General features: G+C 39.7%; 1 protein-coding gene across 6 annotated transcripts in view; it reads right to left on the bottom strand.

Annotated features, from left to right (window-relative positions):
- Positions 1 to 7,109: 7,109 nt before the first annotated feature.
- The window catches only part of KLHL5 (kelch like family member 5), a 54,422-nt gene continuing 41,127 nt past the window's right edge, over positions 7,110 to 20,404 (bottom strand). For all 6 annotated transcript variants that reach the window (XM_030450079.1, XM_030450075.1, XM_030450074.1 and 3 more), the window contains 6 exons: positions 17,960 to 18,146; positions 16,838 to 17,062; positions 16,395 to 16,557; positions 12,550 to 12,762; positions 10,254 to 10,425; positions 7,110 to 8,638 (listed from right to left, as the gene is read on the bottom strand). In XM_030450079.1, coding sequence (XP_030305939.1) covers positions 8,582 to 8,638; positions 10,254 to 10,425; positions 12,550 to 12,762; positions 16,395 to 16,557; positions 16,838 to 17,062; positions 17,960 to 18,146 — 1,017 coding nt within the window. In that variant the 3' untranslated portion in view covers positions 7,110 to 8,581. The remainder of the gene's footprint in view (positions 8,639 to 10,253; positions 10,426 to 12,549; positions 12,763 to 16,394; positions 16,558 to 16,837; positions 17,063 to 17,959; positions 18,147 to 20,404) is intronic.

The raw sequence follows: 20,404 nt of genomic DNA, 5'->3' as shown, positions 1-20,404 counted from the left end.
AGGACGCCCCATTGCCACCATTAAGAGGAGACGCCCTCCTATGAGACAGAATCGAGGGAAACAGAATATCCCAAGAGGAATTCTATGGGCACTCCTGTGTGAGTGTGGAGAGGACATGACAAAGTGGGACAAGAAACCTACTGCTGACCTACAGGACCGAGTGATTAAGTTGATGAGTAAGCCGAAGGCAAAAGGAGGTCCTTCTAAAAAGATGGCTGCTCAAATCTCCAGTGTGGAGCTACCCAATCCAAATATGCTGGTGACTCAAGATCCCTGCACATCAGGTGTGAGTACTGGGGATGCAAGCTCCAGTAATGCACCTACTGACAATGCTGTATGTGCTCAAGCTTAGAGGTGCCCTGCCTCCAGCCAGGTGGAGGAGAGGGACAACCGAATCTATTGGATTGTGTGGATTCGATGGCCTGGCACATTAGAGCCACAAAAGTATAAAGCCTTGGTGGACACTGGTGCGCAGTGCACCCTAATGCCATCGAATCAGAAAGGCACAGACTCCGTCACTATTTCTGGAGTGACGGGGGGATCTAAAGAACTGACTATTGTGAAGGCTGATGTGAGCCTCACTGGAATAAAGTGGCATAAACACCCAATAGTAACTGGTCCAGATGCTCCGTGCATCCTTGGCATAGACTACCTCAAGGGAGGTGATTTTGAGGACCCGAAAGGGTACCGCTGGTCCTTTGGTACTGCAGCTATTAAGACTGAGAATGCAGAATGGCTGCATACTTTGTTTGGCCTTTCAGATAAATCCTTTGTAGTGGGATTGCTGAGGACTACAAACCAGCGTCTGCCAACTGCTACTTCAGTAGTGCATCGTAGACAATATCGTGTCAACAGAGATGCTGTGATCCCCATTCACAAGCTGATCCGGCAATTAGAGAGCCAAGGAGTGATCAGCAAGACTCATTCACCCTTTAACAGTCCTGTATGGCCAGTGAAAAAGCCAAATGGAGAGTGGAGGCTGACAGTGGACTATCGTGCCCTGAATGAGGTTACACCACCACTAAGTGCTGCTGTGTCGGACATGCTAGAACTTCAGTATGAGCTGGAGTCAAAGGCAGCCAAGTGGTATGCTACCATTGACATTGCTAATGCATTTTTTGCTATTCCTATAGCACCAGAATGCAGAGCACAGTTTGCCTTCACCTGGAGAGGTGTCCAGTACACTTGGAATCGACTGCCCCAGGGGTGGAAACACAGTCCTACCATCTGCCATGGACTGATCCATGATACCTTGGAAAAGGGTGGAGCTCCAGAACATCTACAATACATCGATGACATCATTGTATGGGGTGACTCAGCAAAGGAAGTCTATGAGAAAGGTAAGAAGATAATTGAAATCCTTCTAGAGGCTGGTTTTGCTATTAAAAGAAGCAAGGTCAAGGGACCTGCACAAGAGATACAGTTTCTGGGAGTTAAGTGGCAAGATGGACGTCGCCACATCCCAATGGACGTGATTAACAAAATAACAGCTATGGCCCCACCAACTACCAAAAAGGAAACTCAGTCCTTTTTAGGAACTGTTGGTTTCTGGAGAATGCATATTCCTCTTTATAATCAGATTGTGAAACCTCTCTATGAGGTTACCCGGAAGAAGAAAGACTTTAAATGGGGCTCAGAACAACAAGCTGCTTTTGAGAATATTAAACAGGAGATTGTACAGGCAATGGCCCTTGGGCCAATTCGAACAGGGCCAGACATCAAAAATATTCTTTACACCGGAGATGGAGGTGATGGTCCTTCATGGAGCCTCTGGCAGAAAGCTCCAGGAGAGACTCGAGGCCGACCTCTAGGATTTTGGGGTTGAAACTACAAAGGCTCCGAAGCCAACTACACAGCTGCTGAAAAAGAGATATTGGCTGCATACGAAGGAGTCAGAGCTGCTTCAGAAGTGATTGGTACTGAAGCACAGCTCCTCCTAGTACCACGATTACCTGTACTGGGTTTTATGTACACAGGTAGAGAATCTTCCCATCATGCTACTGATGCTACCTGGAGTAAATGGATTGCTTTAATCTCACAGAGAGCTAGGATAGGAAGACTCAATCGTCCAGGAATTGTAGAAGCAATAACACATTGGCCAGAAGGCAAACACTTTGGAATGCCACCAGGAAAAGTGGTAAAACGGGCTGAAGAAGCCCCACCATACGACCAGCTCCCAGAGAACGAGAAACAATATGCTCTTTTCACTGATGGATCCTGTCGTCTGGTAGGAGGCCATCGAAGGTGGAAAGCTGCCGTATGGAATCCTACACGACTAGTTGCAAAAACAGATGAAGGAGATGGTGAATCAAGTCAAGTTGCAGAGGTAAAAGCTATCCAATTGGCTTTGGACATTGCTGAACAAGAAAAGTGGCCAAGACTTTATCTCTATACTGACTCATGGATGGTAGCAAATGCCTTATGGGGTTGGTTAAAGCAGTGGAAGCAAAACAACTGGCAACGTAGAGATAAACCTATCTGGGCTGCTGAACTCTGGAAAGACATTGCTGCTAGGTTAGAGAAACTTGATGTAAAAGTGTGTCACGTAGATGCCCATGTACCTTTGTATCGAGCGACTGAGGAACATCGAAACAACCAACGAGCAGATGAGGCTGCTCAAGTGTTCCAAATAGATCTGGACTGGGACCATAAAGGTGAACTGTTTTTGGCCAAATGGGCCCACAATGCTTCAGGTCATCAAGGCAGGGATGGAACATATCGATGGGCTCGTGACCGAGGGGTGGATTTATCTTTGGACTCTATTATGCAGGTTATCCACGACTGTGACATATGTGCTGCAATTAAGCAAGCTAAAAGGTTGAAACCTCTTTGGTATGAAGGGAGATGGTCAAAATATAGGTATGGGGAGGCCTGGCAAGTCGACTACATCACACTGCCTCAAACTCGCCAGGGTAAGCGCTATGTGCTTACAATGGTGGAGGCAAGTACAGGATGGCTGGAAACATATCCTGTGCCTCATGCCACAGCCCGGAACACTATCCTGGGCCTAGAGAAACAAGTCTTGTGGAGACATGGTACACCAGAGAGAATTGAGTCAGATAATGGAACTCATTTCAAAAATAGTCTCATAAATAACTGGGCCAAAGAACATGGTATTGAGTGGATATACCATATCCCCTATCATGCACCAGCCTCAGGTAAAATTGAAAGGTACAATGGTCTGTTAAAAACTACCTTAAAAGCAATGGGTGGTGGAACTTTCAAAAACTGGGACAAGCACTTGGCAAAAGCTACCTGGTTAGTTAATACCAGGGGTTCCATCAATCGAGCTGGTCCTGCTCAGTCAGATCTTCTACACACAGTAGATGGGGACAAAGTGCCTGTGGTGCATGAAAAGAATCTGCTAGGGAAAACAGTTTGGATTTATCCTGCCTCGGGCAAAGGTAAACCCATTCGTGGGGTTGCTTTCGCTCAAGGGCCTGGACACACTTGGTGGGTGATGATGAAAGATGGAGAAGTACAATGTGTACCACAAGGGAATCTAACACTAGGTGAGAATTCTTAATTTCTGCTTGTCTAGCTTAATCAGTAATGCATAGACTTTTTGGGAGTCATGAACTCGTATCCCACCATAACTACTGCTATGTGAACTGTTGCATAAACTAACAGTGTTCTATGAGTGTTTTTCAGGATGATTTTGTGGTGATGAAACCAGAACTAGGTTCATCGGCTGGCATCCAGTAACTTCCTTGAAGTTACCATCTGCAACCTGCAACTTGTAGACCATGGACATGAACTGTTAAGACTGGTCCTTCTTTTGAGAATCTGCTACAATAGATGAACATCTGCAATTGTAGACTGAATTACTTAGTGAATTTTAGCACTGAGAGATAGTAATAATTTGTGTATAGATATGTTTAAGGATAAGGGATAGTAATGATTGGAGCATGACGCAAATGGTATGGAATAAGGGGTGGAATGTCCTGGTTTGGACCAGGATAAAGGTGGTTTTCTGTTTCTGTGCTTTTGTTTTCAGCTGAGCCTCTTTAAGTAGTTGCATTTGCTGAGGTTAACAGTAAGTTTCTCAGACAGTGTGTGTGCTTTTAGAACTGATAACACTTGATGTTTATAGTTACTGCTAGAGACTGGTATGCAGGGCCAAGGACACTGATCAGCTCTGCATGAAAACATTTTACTGTCCAGGAGGATACAGAGGTCCCACCAGAGCCCTCCTTTAGGGAGGAACAGACAAGATAGATGCCAGAATTGACCAAACAGAGTATTCCATCCCATATACGTCACACTCAGTATAAATTTGAGGCATCACGTGGGCCAAGCCTGATCTTTTCCGGATCTTTTCCTGCTTCCCTTCCTCCCTGGCATCCTGGAAGGATCCTGTCCATTTTCGTCTGCCTGTGGTCCTGATCCGTGCCAGCCCATATCTGTGTGTTCCTGCCTCCGGTTCCCGACTGCTGCCGACTCCAGGAGTCCAGCCTGGACTTTCCCAGGGCTGCCCTACAGCCTCGGTGGTGACGTGAGAGTTACTGGGGAAAGGGGGGAGGAATGTGGTTTCCATTTTCCTGTATATTTGTATATATTTAGTAATTTTTCCCTATTTACCATTACTGTTTCATTAAAGTTGTGTAGTTTAGTTTCCAACTCATAAGTCTCTCTCCCTTATTCTCTCTCCTTTCTTCATCGAGGGGAGAGAGAGATTAAAGAGAGCGTCTGTTATTCGGTTTAATTGCCGGGTCAGTGTTAAACCGTGACACTGACTATCCTTGACAGTTTGCTGAGAGTTCAGCTTTTACTGTCTCAGATTCCATACAGGCCTATCAGTTTGTCTTCCTTTCCAGATATGCCCACTACACACAGCATCTCCTCCCACAAAGTTCTCACACTGTATAACCAGGCATCAGCTGAGAAGCACTTTTAGAGAAAACATCAAAGAAAACAATTTAAATCCATCTTAGTACCTACCCTGGTAAGTTGATTTCATTTATCTTCTGACCATGACGATCAAAAATTTTCACAACACGTTCATCTCTAAAAAAATTAACATAGAAAATAATGGCCTTTTTTTTCATCAGTGATTTCCATGGAGAAATACAATAGATATTTATAATCTTACCCTGATACAGCAAGAAAATTTCCCAAAGTTTTCTGCCAAGCAAACTTCACAGAAGAACCAGACCAAGCTTTTTCTGATAGACTGAATACTTGCTGGGAGAATAAAATTAAAAAAAGTGGGAAATTACACATCTTAAAATCATAAGCATGTAACAATAAACAACTTTTGAACATGTTAGTGACTATGAGTACTATGGAGGGAAAACCCACAAACCTCAAACACAATTTCTGGGTGAGTCTAATGCAACAAGGTAGAAATCTGCACAAAAAAATTCTTTGTTTGTGCTTGAAAAATTGAAGTTTCTGGTGCTGGGTGTCTGCATTGAGAAGTACTATGACTCTATCAGAACTATTATATTCTCTTACAGAATTATGCAATAAAAGAATTCTGTAAGACCCTCCCCTTCACGTCCAGAGACCAGAACTCTCAGTTCTAAATTTCATGGAAAAGTTTGGGACCACAAAGCATCCTCAGTGTGTAAAACACAGAAGGCCCAACATCCACACTTTTAAAGACATGTAACTGTTCTACCCCCTTTGAATTGTTGTCTTAAAATCTAAGTCCCCAAAGTTACTCAACTGTAAAAACAGATCCTAAGAAAGCTTCTTGACTTCCTTTCCCATTCACACTGACTGCACAGATTTTTCTAGAATTTGTGGGCAAGATAAATTCCCTAACTTTGTTTCACAGCTTGCGATCATGACTTTTTCCCTCCCACATCATCAGATAAAAACACCATCACCTGGTGTCCACCAAATGCCTGGCCGCCTTGGCCAAAGGTCCCCCATCCCTTCTTCTGGGTGGAAGTGAACTAAAACACTCTTCACAGAATTCTCATGGTTGGAAAAGGTATCCAAGATCACCCAGTCCAACCACCAACCCAGAAAAAACCCCACGTGCTCTACAGTGGATTTTTGAATACTCCGGCACGTCCCTGAGCAGTCACTTCACACTCCATTCGCATTTTACCCAACTGTAAAAGTTTAAGTGTAAAAATATGAGCATCACATGCCACAAGCACAAAGAACATTCGACAAATGTGTTTGATTTTGAAAAATATTTAATAAAGTCCATAATAAACCAATGAAGATAATCCCTATGGGGGCACAGGGCAGCTTCAGCTCTCCGTGCTCTCTCCACACCGTAACGCGCAGTTTCACAGCAGCCCCCTCAGGAGGAAACTTCCCTTTCAGCCCAAACATTTCACCGTGCTCCCTCTCCGCTGCCGAGGCCGGCGTGAAGGCACCCGGCGGCGGGAGCACCGGCGCGGGCAGCTTCGGGCGGCGCGGGGCCTCAGGCAAAAGTCGCGGGAAGAACCCTCCTGCCCGGAGCCTGAGCTTCCCTCAACCCGGAGCAGGGCGGAGAGGCGGGATAGGCCTCAGCTCCCCTGGAAAGCCCTCTCCGCGGCGCCAGGCTCCCGCTCCCTTCGGGCCCGCTCCCCTCCCCAGGCCGCAAGCACCGACCCCCTCGCCGCCCCGCACTCGCAGCGTGCAGCGCAGTGCGGGACCCTCAGACCCGACCGACCGCGACCCCACCCCCCCCCGCCCCTCCCGCGCGTACGGCGGGCGCAGGGACTCACCTGCATCGCGCCCACCTCTCGGTGCGCACAGCCCCGCGCATGCGCTACCCCCACCCAACCCCTCACGCCCGCCCAGCGACCCAGAGCCCGCCCGCCCCGGCGTCCCGGTCACCCCGGAGACGAAGCGGGCGGGACCGAACTGCCCGCACCCAATGCGAAGCCGCGGCCCAACCCCCGGCACCGCAAGCGCCCCGGCCCAGGCCGGACTTTTCCCCGGGGCCAGGGAGCTGTGGGACGGCCGGGGAGCTGTGGGACGGCCGGGGCTCTGGGGAAGCTGCCGTCCCTGCCAAGGGGTGTGCGGAGCTCTGGAAGGAAAAGCTGGTGTTTCTGCAGGCAGAAGTCCAAACAAGAGGAGCAGTGAAAATAAGATTCCTTAATGAAAGCTGCAAATTCGCAGAGAAAGGGGCACAAAATGGAGAAAAGAGGCACTAGCCCCACAAGGGGTTGAAGTTCAGCTGTATTCAACTGCAAACAGTGCAGGGCTCATCACAGAGGTTCATTGCTTAGTAATTTCTTTTCAAACAATAAATAGTTCACTGAGAGCATTAACACATTTAAAATTACAAATGTACAAAGACCTTGGGTATGGGACACTTCCAAAAAACATTCAATGAGCTCGCATCTTCCTGTTCCCCATGGCACACACACATTGCCTACTGTTCTGAACACCTAAGGAACAAGGCACAGAAAAGCAAATACAAAAAGACTTTCCAAGAACATTCAGACCGTTCAAAACAATTCTTTGTAACAGCATAGGGCTTAAGAAAAGGCAAATAATAAAGTATCTGAAAAAAATTAGGTAACTGTTAAATAAGGTAACTAATTTGATATAACCCCGCGAGGCACGTGTAACTCTCCTGTAAGATGCTGAACATGCCTAAATGGTGCCAGTTGAGCATCTTTCAGGATCGGGCCCTTGCTGGAAAGACAGACAATTGTTTAATTTCATTTTACAAAATTATATTTTTCAAATTAGTGCAAAGCTTCGTGTAAAACTGTAATTAGTATGGATGTAATGGAATGCTTCAAAAATTCCAAAGTGCAAATATTAAATTGGTTAACTTAATCACACTTTAGAATTCTTCCAATAACTCATGCTTATATATTTTTCCTTGAAAATAGCAAAAGTAAATATAAGAACCAAAGTAGAGAAAAAAGTATGATGTTCTGCGTCACATAAAAATCTGAAACTTCAAAAAGTACACTGGATGTCAAAAATCCCCAGCAGAAATCATTAAATAGCAGATTACTGTTAGCATAAGACAATATTTAAAATAAGGCTTTGGTTAAATAAAAAGGTTGCTAAACTAGGAATGATGATAAAAGTGCAAAAGATTCATCAAATACACAACTTCATTTCCAAGGAAGGGATTATGCCTGCCATTTACAATGGTTTGCATTGGTTCACCAGCCTGCATTGTAACAGCTCAGATATCAATAGCCAAACATGGTTATTATAGGCAAATTAAATATATGGGGTCCAATCCTGTAATTTGTTTCACCCAGAGATGGACTTAATTATATCTGTGGAAATATATCCATTTGCAGCATCATTCCTCTGCGTACTTGTACATCTAAGCCCTACATCTGTAACATTTGATTATTACAGCAAGTTCGCTAATTTCTCAGCACTTCCTAAATGGAAGTCCACTGCTGGCAACTGGCTGCTTGCAGCTGGTTTTCTTACAAATAGAATTCTTGTAACACAGGTACTTGTAACAAGGACAATTTTTTAAAAAAGTGCTTAATATTGGTCCATAAGAACAGCATGTACATGTTAGCTTGAGACCAAACACTTCGCTGTGGTAGGCATCCTGCACCTGGCTTTTATTGGTGCACTGGTAGTTTGCTTGAGGAAAAGAGAGATCTCAGTCCACAGAGGAGAATGTCACCTTCATAGAGAAAATAATTTACAGTTTTACAGTCACAACACACGCTCCAGCTCTTCCCAAGCACAATGGTGCGACCTGCAAGCAAGAAAAAAAAAAAAACAAACAAAAAACAAATCAACAAAACATCAGTGTGAAGTATTTTTTCCCCTAAAAGTATCAGTGTTTAATTAATGCTTGTAATAATAGTTGTACAACTGCAGCAGAGTGGCAATATCCCCCAGAATTGTTAATATGTCTTTAGAAAAAAGCTAATTGATCCAAAACTTGGATAAAAACCACAGGATAGGTGAAGGTATTTCATATGATAGAGTGAGGAACTTTGAAAGCAATAGCTAACACCAAGAATATGAAACAATTCTTATTGATAATTTCAGTCACTTGGTATTACAGAAACAGGAATCTTTAGTTATGGTACAAACTGGACACCTGAGCTAGACAGTCTGACACCTTGGCAAAATTATACCTTTTTCTTTCAAAACAGAAAATGACAGATGTGACAGGCCTCTCCTTTTTATTTGAAAAATTTATAAAATTCTGAAAGCTCTTGAAATTTCCCAGTTTCTCTCTCTCTCTGTATATATATATATGTCTATATATATATATATATGTGACAAATATTTGACATGGATAATCATAACCAGTACTGCCCCTGAAGGCCCTATGCTCTGATGAGCCTCCCAGGTGCCTTGTGTTCTTGTAAGATCTTGCAGTAGGATGAAGTGGGGGGAAAAGGGAAGCTCAGTTTTCTGTGTTAGAAAGATTTTGATAGAGAGTTCAGTTCCTTTTCTGGATTAGCAATTTGGGGCTGTTACTGGGATAGCATATTCAGGAGGTCACAATTCAGCTGCCTAAATACTGCTGTCTAATGTTCCTCTTGAAGACCTTGGACATTCATGCTGGTGTGCAACTGGACTCCAGAAGGGCCTTTGTCTCCCATAGATTCTGTGCTGTATCTGCCAGCCTCCTATGCATGTAGATGCTTTAGGGTATCTCATATGGCAGTAGACACCAAAGGAGAGCCTGTCCAGGATGTCCTTATGTGTGCTCTTCCCACAGAGAAGCACTTTCCTGGAGCCACAGAGAAGTAAAAGTAACCAAGCTTTGAATTGACAGCCGTGGTTTCTGGTCATGAATTGATTTTTTTTTCTTTTTTTCTCCCCAAGATGGTTAAAGAGAACAGAGAAAAGGCTTCTTTAAAGTTGCACACACTGTGCATAGCACTCAGATCACAAGGAGATTATTTATGAAAAGACAACCAAAACTTTGAATAAACTGATAAACTTGCTGTGAGACACATTAGACCTAAACCTCATCATTTCATCATTTATCTCCAGAACGGGAAGTCATATAAACAGGACCCTTTATGCCAGTTTGGGAAACATATCAATGTATTTTATTAACAGTAGCTGAAATTGTCAAAGAAAACAGGCATACTTCTGCCAAAGAAAGAAAGGCAGTTTATTAGAACAGTTTATTAACAAGATAATCTGCTAAAGATAAATTATCTCAAGATGGTAGGCAAAGGGAAAAAAAAAGGGATACTTAAAATAGACTAGTATGAAAGTGCTTTTTAGAGGAGTATTTGAATTCTCCTTGTAAAAAAGAGGCACATTTGAAACAACAGGATAGTGTATGGTATCTTGTATGGTCGTGTGTAACAAGTAGTGAATGGGCTGATCAGAAACTGTACCTGTGTCCATTCATTTGTCTGGGGGTCGTAAGACTCCACTGTGTTAAGGTATGTTTGACCATCATATCCTCCAACAGCATACAACTTGTCACCAAGAAGACATACTCCCACTGCATCTCTGCTAATGCTCATGGAAGCCACAGCAGTCCACATGTCTGTTTTTGGATCATACCTAAAAGATAATTTGTGTTATGCTCTAAAACTGTTGCCAAAATTCAAAAGAAAAAATGTACCAGAAATTATGCTCTCAAGATAGTAAAAACAGGAATTAGTAGGACTGTACAGATTTGGGTGTTAATTGCAAATTACTTTTTCCCTCAACTACTCTCTTTAAACTCATTTCTTTAGTCAGCTACTAATATAGCCAGTACTAGCTACATACCTACTTTGTGCTGCTTTCCATACAGTAATACACATATACATACAGCTGCTCTTGCTATGTTTCTTACTGCATGTTTAAATGTACCACTCCAGAAACAGTTCTGCTGCTACACTGCAGTACAGCAAGTGCTTGCTCTAAGTGGTAACTACTACAGGCTGTTAAAGAATTCCCATGAAGAGTACCATTAAAACCAAACCAAAACAAAAAATCACTTAGAGAAAATTACAGGGGAAATGCAAAACCCTTAAGACAATTTACACTGTTTCCTTAATCATAGCTCCATATGATGAGGAGCATCAGCACAGTAAAAACCAGTTTAATTAAAAACATTAAATGTGATTCTGGAGTATTTTCAACATTCTTTACAACTCAAACAGTGAATTACATAGAAGAGTTCATGCTCTCCTTTTGTCAAGGAACGTATTTCAGCTTGACTGAGACAATGTTAAGATTACAGATGCTTACAACAGAAATGATGTAATCACAGCTCTCTGAAGAGCTTTAAGGATATATATGAAGAAAATATTTATTTGGTTAAAATCACACTTGCTAAAAGCAAGTTTGGAAGATGCTAGTCTTAATTTGTTTGCATGAAGAGTGTAGATACAATGAGCCTTAGCAATTTTATCTGCATTTCTCTACAGATTAAACGTACTTGAGAAATGCATGCAAACATAATCTTAACATGAAAACACTGCCTGAAGCACTTGTTGGAAATAGAAGTATAATGTAGTGAAATAGGGTGATTAATAAGCTACAGACAGAATTTAATTTTAAATGTAAGTTGTATTATAATTTATAAACCAATGTCTTTATCTGAGAAAGCAACTTTTGTTGCAAAATACAGTGGTAAACAAATATTCAGTAACTCAGTGTGGTTTTATGAAATGTCTTTGTAACGGAACTATTTCCATGGAGCTGATGGTCCTCAATTTAATCTCACTTAGAGGAAGGACAAAATGCATCACCAAATTATTCCTATCCATTAAAGTTATATATTCTGTAAATTTGTTTCTGAGAATACTGATGCAGAAAAATACATTGCTTTCTCTTGGGCTTCTAATTATCTGTATTCCTCTAAAAAATTGGTATTTGCTAAGATGTAGTTTCCTATCTGCAAACCTTTCTGGGGTCTTTTTAGTGCAACTTCCATATATTAAGTAGTATGGGTTCTGAGGTGTATTAGGACACTGAAAGTTTGAAAACTACAACTCTGTTTTATGGTGGGATTTTTTAAACTTGCTTTCATGTCTTTTGTGGTTGGTTTATTTATTTTGTTTTGTTGTGTGGTTTTTGTTTGTTTTTAATTAAAACATATTTCAGAAATACTTGAAATGCCAGCAAAGAGTTAATGTAGTGCTTTATGAAGAATTTACTATAATTTTAAATTATTTTATGGATCACACATGCTTCTGCAATTCATAATACAGTCATTCATTAACAACTTTACATAAAGACATGACAACTGTGGAATGACTGAACTAGATGCCAGTTTTCCAGTGATACCAGGATGTAAAAGAAAGAATGGGATATTTAAGAGTGCACAAACCCTATAAAAGTTGTACTATTAACTGATACAGACTTCTCATGTGAAAGAAGTTCTGTTCCATTTGTAAAAGCATTCAATGCCAAGTTGTTTGCAGTAATCAATCATAATTCATTCAATAAGATGCTTGAAAAAAATATTTTCTAGATGAAGTGCATAAAGGAGAATTCACTTTAAATAATCTGTACTGGCAACATTTAAAATCATATTATGACTACACAGTGTGTTTTTATACACATACTTACTCTGCTCATGCTAAAAATAATATGGCTATTGTATTTGGCTTCTACTTACAGCTCTTCCATAAATCAGTCTATAGACTAGCACTACTAGAATACTAGCAGGAGATGCCTTCATCAGAGTATTACCTTTCTACACAGTCTGACAGCCTGGATGTTAAGTTTGATGCTGGGGCATCATGACCACCTATTGCATATAAGAAACCATTCCAGGTGGTTACACCTACACCACCTCTTCGTTTTGACATCTGAGCACAGAGGGTCCATTTGTTTGTATGAGGATCAAAACATTCTACTGATTTAAGACAAGAACTTCCATCTCGACCACCAACTGCATAAAGCCTACAAAGTAAAAATAAATAAATAAATAAATAAATAAATATTGTCTGAACAAGAGAAAGTTTCCAGTGATGTTTACTGGAAAGTTTACAACTTTTTTAAAAGGGGAAGTTTAGAGGGAGACTTTCAATAAAATGTTAGAAAACTCAGATAAGACTTTGTCCCAATCTTTTCCAACTGTCATGATCAACACATTAACAACAATATCTCTAACACAACATTTATATTCTAACCTATGCCTACTTCTAACATTTTCAAAAATTTTCAAAAGTACTTATGTGACTTGAAAGACAACAGTCCATTTTCAGCATGATCCGAGGGTCGAATTCAGTAGTGGATCTGTGCATGCAACAACTCTTCCCTTGCTTCATCTTAATCAACCAGGAACATTTAGACTTGTTATGAATGCCAGTACTATGTTCAGTCCCTCACACCCAGTAGGTGGCCTAGTTTGCTCATTCCTAAGGAAAAAGGCTCCAAGCATTTAGTACTGACAAAGGATTTCAACTTTTTGGAATGGCTAAAAGGAAAAGGCTGGTTAAAGGAGCACACCACCACTGATTTATCTTTAAAACTAGCCAAATCATCAAAAGTGATAAAGAGTTTATGAGCAATCTATGCTTAGAAACAGAAATAATGCAGCACTACTATTTGGAAAGGTAGAAACTCAGAGCCCATTCTAAAAAGGAAGAAATACAACAGGAGCAAAGTCCAGTTTGAGAGATTACCTGAAATACCATTAATGAAATCCCTTCATAGCCTAAGGCACATTATAGTATGGTTAAATAATCAAATAGACAGTAGATGCTATATACAATGACTGAAAAATTTACAAGTTACTATTCAAGATTTCCTCAGTTTGGGAAACACAGTTTTGACTTTTCAAACATACTGACTAACAAACTTAAATACAAATATCTTGTAAGCATGATTGATCAAGTGGTTCTAAGTAATAATTTTAATACTGTTTAAACCCCCTCCAAACATTTCCTTGGAAGTTTCAGTTTTAACAGAGCTTGTTTAAGGTAAGGAATGTACTACAGGATATTGAAAAGTCATTTTGCTGTTCCAAAAAGTTCATGACTAAAAATCAGCCCTTTATGCAATACAGCATTTAAATGAAAACCCCTACATTACCTCCACCCAAAATGTAAGAGTTTCAATCACTTATACAGTAATTTCACATTTTGGACATGGAGCAATGCTATTAACTTCTCTATATCATGGTTTTGAAAAAAACATCATATCAAGTTACAGATAAGGATTACATGGAAGTCCTGAAGTTACTGCTCCCTCCTACTGAAATAGTGCGTGCACTTAAAGTGTTTTAGCCACAGGCATCTAGTGTTGCTGCCTACATTAAGAGCCCAGGGAATGTTCTATAATAAAAGAGAAAAGCGAGGCTCTAATTCCTGTTCTTTTCATCACAGCTGGGTCCCTCCACTGAATATATAGGAAGCCTCAGATCTAACATAAGCATCTGAGAGTGCAGATCCAAGGCAGGATGAGGCAATCTGCTTGCTGGTTGTTCCAAGTTCTTCCCTCCTTCCTGCACCCAGTGAGCATTTCCACTCATTCCTGAACTTGTTCCAGATCTCACAGGACCCTTTGAAGGTGCATTTCAGCTGCACTAATTTAGCAGAAGACTAACATTCCTGTCCCTCCTCCCAGTTAAAAACCAAAATAAGTGTGAAAAGATTTTTGCTATCTTACAATATTCAAACAGCTCAAGGGAGATGCATCAGAGAGTACATCAGCAGGAAGTGAAAATCTGTAGCTGAGAGTGTAAATATTCTGCTGCAACCACAGTACTACACAGCAAATCAGGTTGGCTTTGTCTGCTACTGTATTCCTGTAGCCACTCTGGCAAAATATGGTTTAGATAAGCTCACTACATGGCTGGTGGAAAACTTCATGGGCTACTGGGCTCAAGGGGCTGTTAACAGTAGTATGAAGTCCAGCTGGCAACTGGCTATTAGTGGTGTTCCTCCCAGTCTGATACTGTGGCTGATAATGCTCGTTATGTTAATTATCTGAAAGATGTAATGGAAATCAGTTTTAGCAAGTTTACTGATAATATCAGATTAAGGGGAGCTGCTGATGTACTGGATGGCTTGGTTACTATTCAGAGACCCAGACATGCTGGAAAAATGGGCTGGCTGTAGCCTCATGAAATTCAACCAAGGCAAACAGAAAGTCTCCAACCTGGGATGGCTTATTGCCATGCAATAGTACAGGCTGGGATCTGACAGGAGAGGGGACAGCTTAGCAAAAGCAGATTTGGAAAGACTGGCAGAAAACAAGCGAACAGTGTGCCCTGTAAGTAATGACATCTGGTTTCCTTTATTCAGTACATACAAGGCTGCTTCTGGATACTGTACGTCAACTTAACTTTGGGCTCCCAGTACAAAAAAGACCTGTTCTTCCTGTACTGGAGAAAGACCAGCTGATGGTCACTGAGAGACGAGGGAGCCTCTCCATCCTTGGAGAAATTAATAACTCAGACATGTTCTATGACTCTATGATCTGAGCTACCTCAGTTAACTTTGAAACAAGATCCAATTGGCTTTGCTTTGAGGTGGTGACTTCAGAGGTCCAATACAAATTATTTTATGATTCTGTGATTCTAATCTTTACTTTTTTAACAGCTTGATTCAAGTACCACTTGTATTTGGGGAAGCTATTGAAAAATAACGCTTCTCCAAAGGAAAACAATGAAAATCACTCCAATTCTAGGAATCAGAGTCTAGAAATAAAGACTGAAGGAGCTGGAGTTGTTCAGTCCTGACGACAGAATACTGAGGGGACATGTGTCTTTATATACAGAAGGCTGTAGCAAATAGAAAACATGCATCTTCCATGTTCATTTGGGATAGTACAAACAGTAATAACATAAATAAAAAAAAGGTAATCAAGGCTTAGGATTAATTAGGAGAATTCAAATAATTCTCCTAATAATTAGAATTATTAGGAGAAATTGTCAGAGGTATTAATAGTTAACCAGACTGCTTATCAAGGTTATGGAAACTATCACTGGGGGTAATGAGCAAGATCATTCTGGCTACGAGTGGTTTAGATATAATTGATTCAGCTTAGGGGTAGGAAAACAGAATAGGGAGCTCCTTGAAGCAATTTCCAGTAACTGCAACATAAAGTGATCTGAGTTGTCTGAGTATGCTTTGTATTAGGAATCGCACATACTTGTAGGAATTTCAGATACCACTCAAGACTAAATTCATTCTGCCAGAGCCTACTGTTCTGAGTTAATGCAATATAGCATGAGTACTCCTCCATGACTTCACAGTAACTCTGGAAGCTGATTGTTCAAACCACCAGAGTAAGAGGAAGTCACTGGAAGTCTCAGTGAAAGAGAAGAATTTGTTCCTTTCTGAATTAAGGAGATGGTAAGTACTTATTAAACCCATAGAGATGGTGTTCTGTGTGCTATGCTGAGGGGCACTGCAATGCTGTGGGAAAGTTTGCTTGACCCAATACAGTATCTTTTCTGTGAATTAAGGAACTTGTTTCTTAATGCTATCAACAGATATCTACCTAGAGAAATTAATAGTCAACTATGATGATCCAGTAATTACATTAAAATAATGACATAGAAAAGAGAAGTTGCCTACACATACTTTCCACTTAATATTGCTACACCAACAGTGCTCCTTGGAGTCGACATACTAGCTACAAAGTTCCACTGACGAGCCTGGGGATCCCATCTTTCTACTGTATTCAGGTAGCTCCAGCCATCATGTCCTCCTACAGCATACATGGGACCTTCCAATACAGCTACTCCTAAAAAAAACAGATATGAAAAAATTGAAAAAAAAGAAAAAGCTCACATTTTCCTAGTGAAAGTCTAGTGTGAATCACAAAATATTTGAAAACAAATAAAAAGACATTTCCTCTTGGTAGCCAGTGATGGATATGATCTAAAGGAGAAGAGACATTGAGTAAAAAGTTGGCAATAAAAGTTTCCACCTCTCTAAGCTTAATTTCTGCATGTTTTTTGACCAATCCTAAACCAGACAGCCCTTTAAAAATATGCATTCAGCCTTTACAGAACTCTACATACCAAGACCATGACGATGAGTGGACATAGGTGGCATTACACTCCATGTTTTTGTTCTAGGGTTATAGCACTCGACAGTATTCAATGTTTTCAGTCCATCTCTGCCACCAACAACATACAATTTATCATCTAAGACTGCAACTCCAAACTGTAATCTTCGTCCATTCATGTTTGCAACAGGAGTCCACATGTTTGTACGAAGTTCATACTTTTCAATGCTTGTAGCTCCTGAATGACAACACATGTAAGTTACATACACAAAATCCCCCAAAGACTGAATTATTAGTATAGTTTTTATTTCAACAACATGCTGATCACACAAGACAGCATGATATCCTGCAGCATGTTCTTAATCTTTCTGATACAAATAGTAGGGTTTTTTTACTTCCCTGGGAATAAACTGCACCATTATAAAGGAGGACTTTCTCAGTGCTTTTAAGAACAAAAAACATGATTTCTAACTTCTTTGCTGAATCAAGCTTTTAGAAATAAAAATGTTAGGATTACAAAACAACCCTTATGAAATGTAATTATATATTGAAATCAACTGTTCAGTAACATTAGGAAAAAAAGTCTGAAGCTATATGACATGAAGTGCTAAAGTGCTAGCTTTAAATAAGCATAAGAAAATGCTTTCTCTGCCATAACTTTTTTTGACTTACCAGATTCTTTTTCTAACTTACCAGACTACCATAAAGTGGTATAGAAGAACCTATTAATAAGAAAGCCCAAGTAGCTCTGACCATAGTAAAAAAGCCTATTTTTTGGTTTTTATTGCACATGCAGGTCACCTTTGTGCCCTTTATGTAATTTCTTCCATTTCCAAATTACTTCCCACTTGAGTCAATAAAGATTAGTTTTCACTCAATTTCAATTTTACCCAGAGATCAGATATTCTCTTGATAATTTCAAATCAATCATAACTCCAGCTTCTAGAATGTTTACCTACTATGAAAGTTACATAGGATTTTTAACCCCATAAACAGTGTATCTTGAAGATGTTTCATGTTCCGTACTGCAGAATCTTTGAATTTTAGAATTAGCAGGTTGTACAAACATTGATCAAACATTTCTTTTTAAAAGAACAGAAACAGCTTATCAACCAATCACTATATGAGCAAATACCTTTTGTTGCATCCATTCCTCCAACTGCAAACAGCACGCCCACTGTAGATTTTCTAGGTTTGGTGCGAGGACTTTGCAACATAGGTCGTCTCTCTGGCAACAGATGGTACTTCATTGCTTCCATAATGAGTTTTTGACATTCAATGTCATCCCTGAAGAGTGCATTATTTTCCATATCTGCCAGAAACTGTGAAAAAGAAAGAAAATTAAACAGCTGCATTGCTATAAACCACAAAATATAAACAAGATTACAAGAAGACATTTTATCCAAAGACTTTCACTGCCTGTTTTAAAATCTGTGTATTTTCAAAAATGATAATATATAAAAGACTAGGGTAAAGATAAACTTTTAATAAGCAAAACATTCAAATTTTAAGCTATGCCATTAAGTTAAACAAAAAAAAATAAAAAGGCCCTCTGATCTTAATGGATGATTTAAGCTTAATGGTCCAAAGGAAGAAAACAATGCTCTAGTGACACTACAGGCAGTTCAAGGAAATGGATTAAAAATGGATTCAGGCTCTCAGTATGCAAGTCAGTTTAACCTTCACACTCTTAAGCTCCCAAATCCATCCAATGTAGAGCTCTGTAAAAGGTGCTTCTGCTTCAGGCACAGGCAGAATATTTTAATATACAGTCTATTCCTCACTCTGACAGTGACCCAGTTCTCAGTATATCAATTAATAAAAACCTTTGTTAAAAAATTTAAGATCAAGGATGCAAGCAAATTTCACAAGTGTTAATTTTTAAATCTAACTCAAATAAAATTAAAATTAAATAAAGGTTACTAATAAGGCTGTTAAGTGTGAAGATTCTGGAATCTTTTATACTCAAAGTTTGTCAGAGTGCAGGAAAAATATATTAGTCGACTGAGTGTCCTAACTGCACTTAATGTAAGACTAGACAACTTGCATTTTTCTGAGCTACAACACATGGTCTAAGTAACAGAAAAAAGCAAGTGAAGTGCCCCACTGGGACTTGTACGTTGTCAGAACAATGAGAAAGAGGCAAACGCCTCCAAACTGCCAACACAAAATCCAAACATTTTGTAAATATCAGAAATATAAGTCTACAAATCAGGATGAGATGTTATTGTTGATCTGTTGACAGCCAGCTGATAACTTGTATAAAATTACTGTGAAAATAGTAATCAGGAGTACTAAAGCATGTGTTTTCAGCTGTGCACAACAGTGTGCATATCCCTGGCTTACAGTAGCTTTAGGAATGCAAAGTGGCAAGTGTGACATCCATGGTGCCAGAAGAGACACAGGCAAATACTGCTAAGACTGAACATCTCTGTTTGAGACAAATAAACTGGTCTGGTACCAAAAAAGCCCTATAGGCTCCTGAAACTAAACCTAAAGTATTAAAATTTCCTGTAAACATTCTTCACTCAAAGAACTTGGAATGGGCTCACTTAAATGAAAGTATTTTTTTTCTAAGTCCTGTTATTTACTTGTACTACTTGTACTATTTTACTATTTCCTTGCTCCTTGCTGCGTTTATAACAGCACCTACAAATGATGTGTTAGCATGAAATTATAGTAACTGGATACCTGATGAAAAGAAAGTTAATGCAGATACTTAAATACTAAGTATTTCTGTCTCAGAGAAAGCTGAACTCAGAAATTGCTTAATCGTATTTTTCATTATTTTTCAGAGGTAGAATACTTGCCACCTTACAGCTTAGGAAGATGGCAGATATTAATCTTTAGCCTTTTTAAGAGCAAACAGTGACTTAAAAATGCTTGGGACACTGCCTACTTTAACCAAGGAGATGACAAAATGCTGTGTGCAAAGAGATGTTTAAATGCATAACCAATATAACTGACAAGTCATGATGATTTTTTAATGCCAATGATAGCACTTCACAGTATTTCTCACAGGTTTTTTATAAGTATATGAATCTAATATTCTTTGCATCTCTGCTTGTAACGTTATTGATCTCAGCAAGGTGTTCAATGTTCTAATTTAATATCTTTTGAATAGCTTTAACCCTTCAACCGTAAAATTGGAAACCTTTTCAGTATGTTATGTTTGCTGTCAGATTGCCTAATGCCATCTGATCATGCAGCAAAACATAATTCTTAAAATATTAAGACTGGTTTGGGCACTGCAGAGCAATTACTCAATGCACTAATTGTTGCTATATAAAAATCCCAGCTTTAACATTTTAATTTGTTAAAAAACACAATCAACAAAAAAGCTACAGAAAACTATTATGTTAAAAATACAAATATATATTTGGAGAAGACAGAAAAAACTAAAGATAAAATAATGAGAGAAATATTAACTTACTTCTATGTTTTTTGTTTTTTCCTTATCAGTTACTCAGTGGATAATTTTATTTCAGCATTTATTTCTGAAATAAATTCTGTACTTTCAGTTTCTAAAGATGTTTCAATTACAGCCAATTAAATGGAAGGAATACAGCTGTGGTTACTT

This window comes from Calypte anna, chromosome 4A, assembly GCF_003957555.1.
Source record: "Calypte anna isolate BGI_N300 chromosome 4A, bCalAnn1_v1.p, whole genome shotgun sequence".
Taxonomy (NCBI): domain Eukaryota; kingdom Metazoa; phylum Chordata; class Aves; order Apodiformes; family Trochilidae; genus Calypte; species Calypte anna.
The sequence above is the reverse complement of the archived record's forward strand: the minus strand, read 5'-3'. Positions and strand labels throughout refer to the sequence as shown.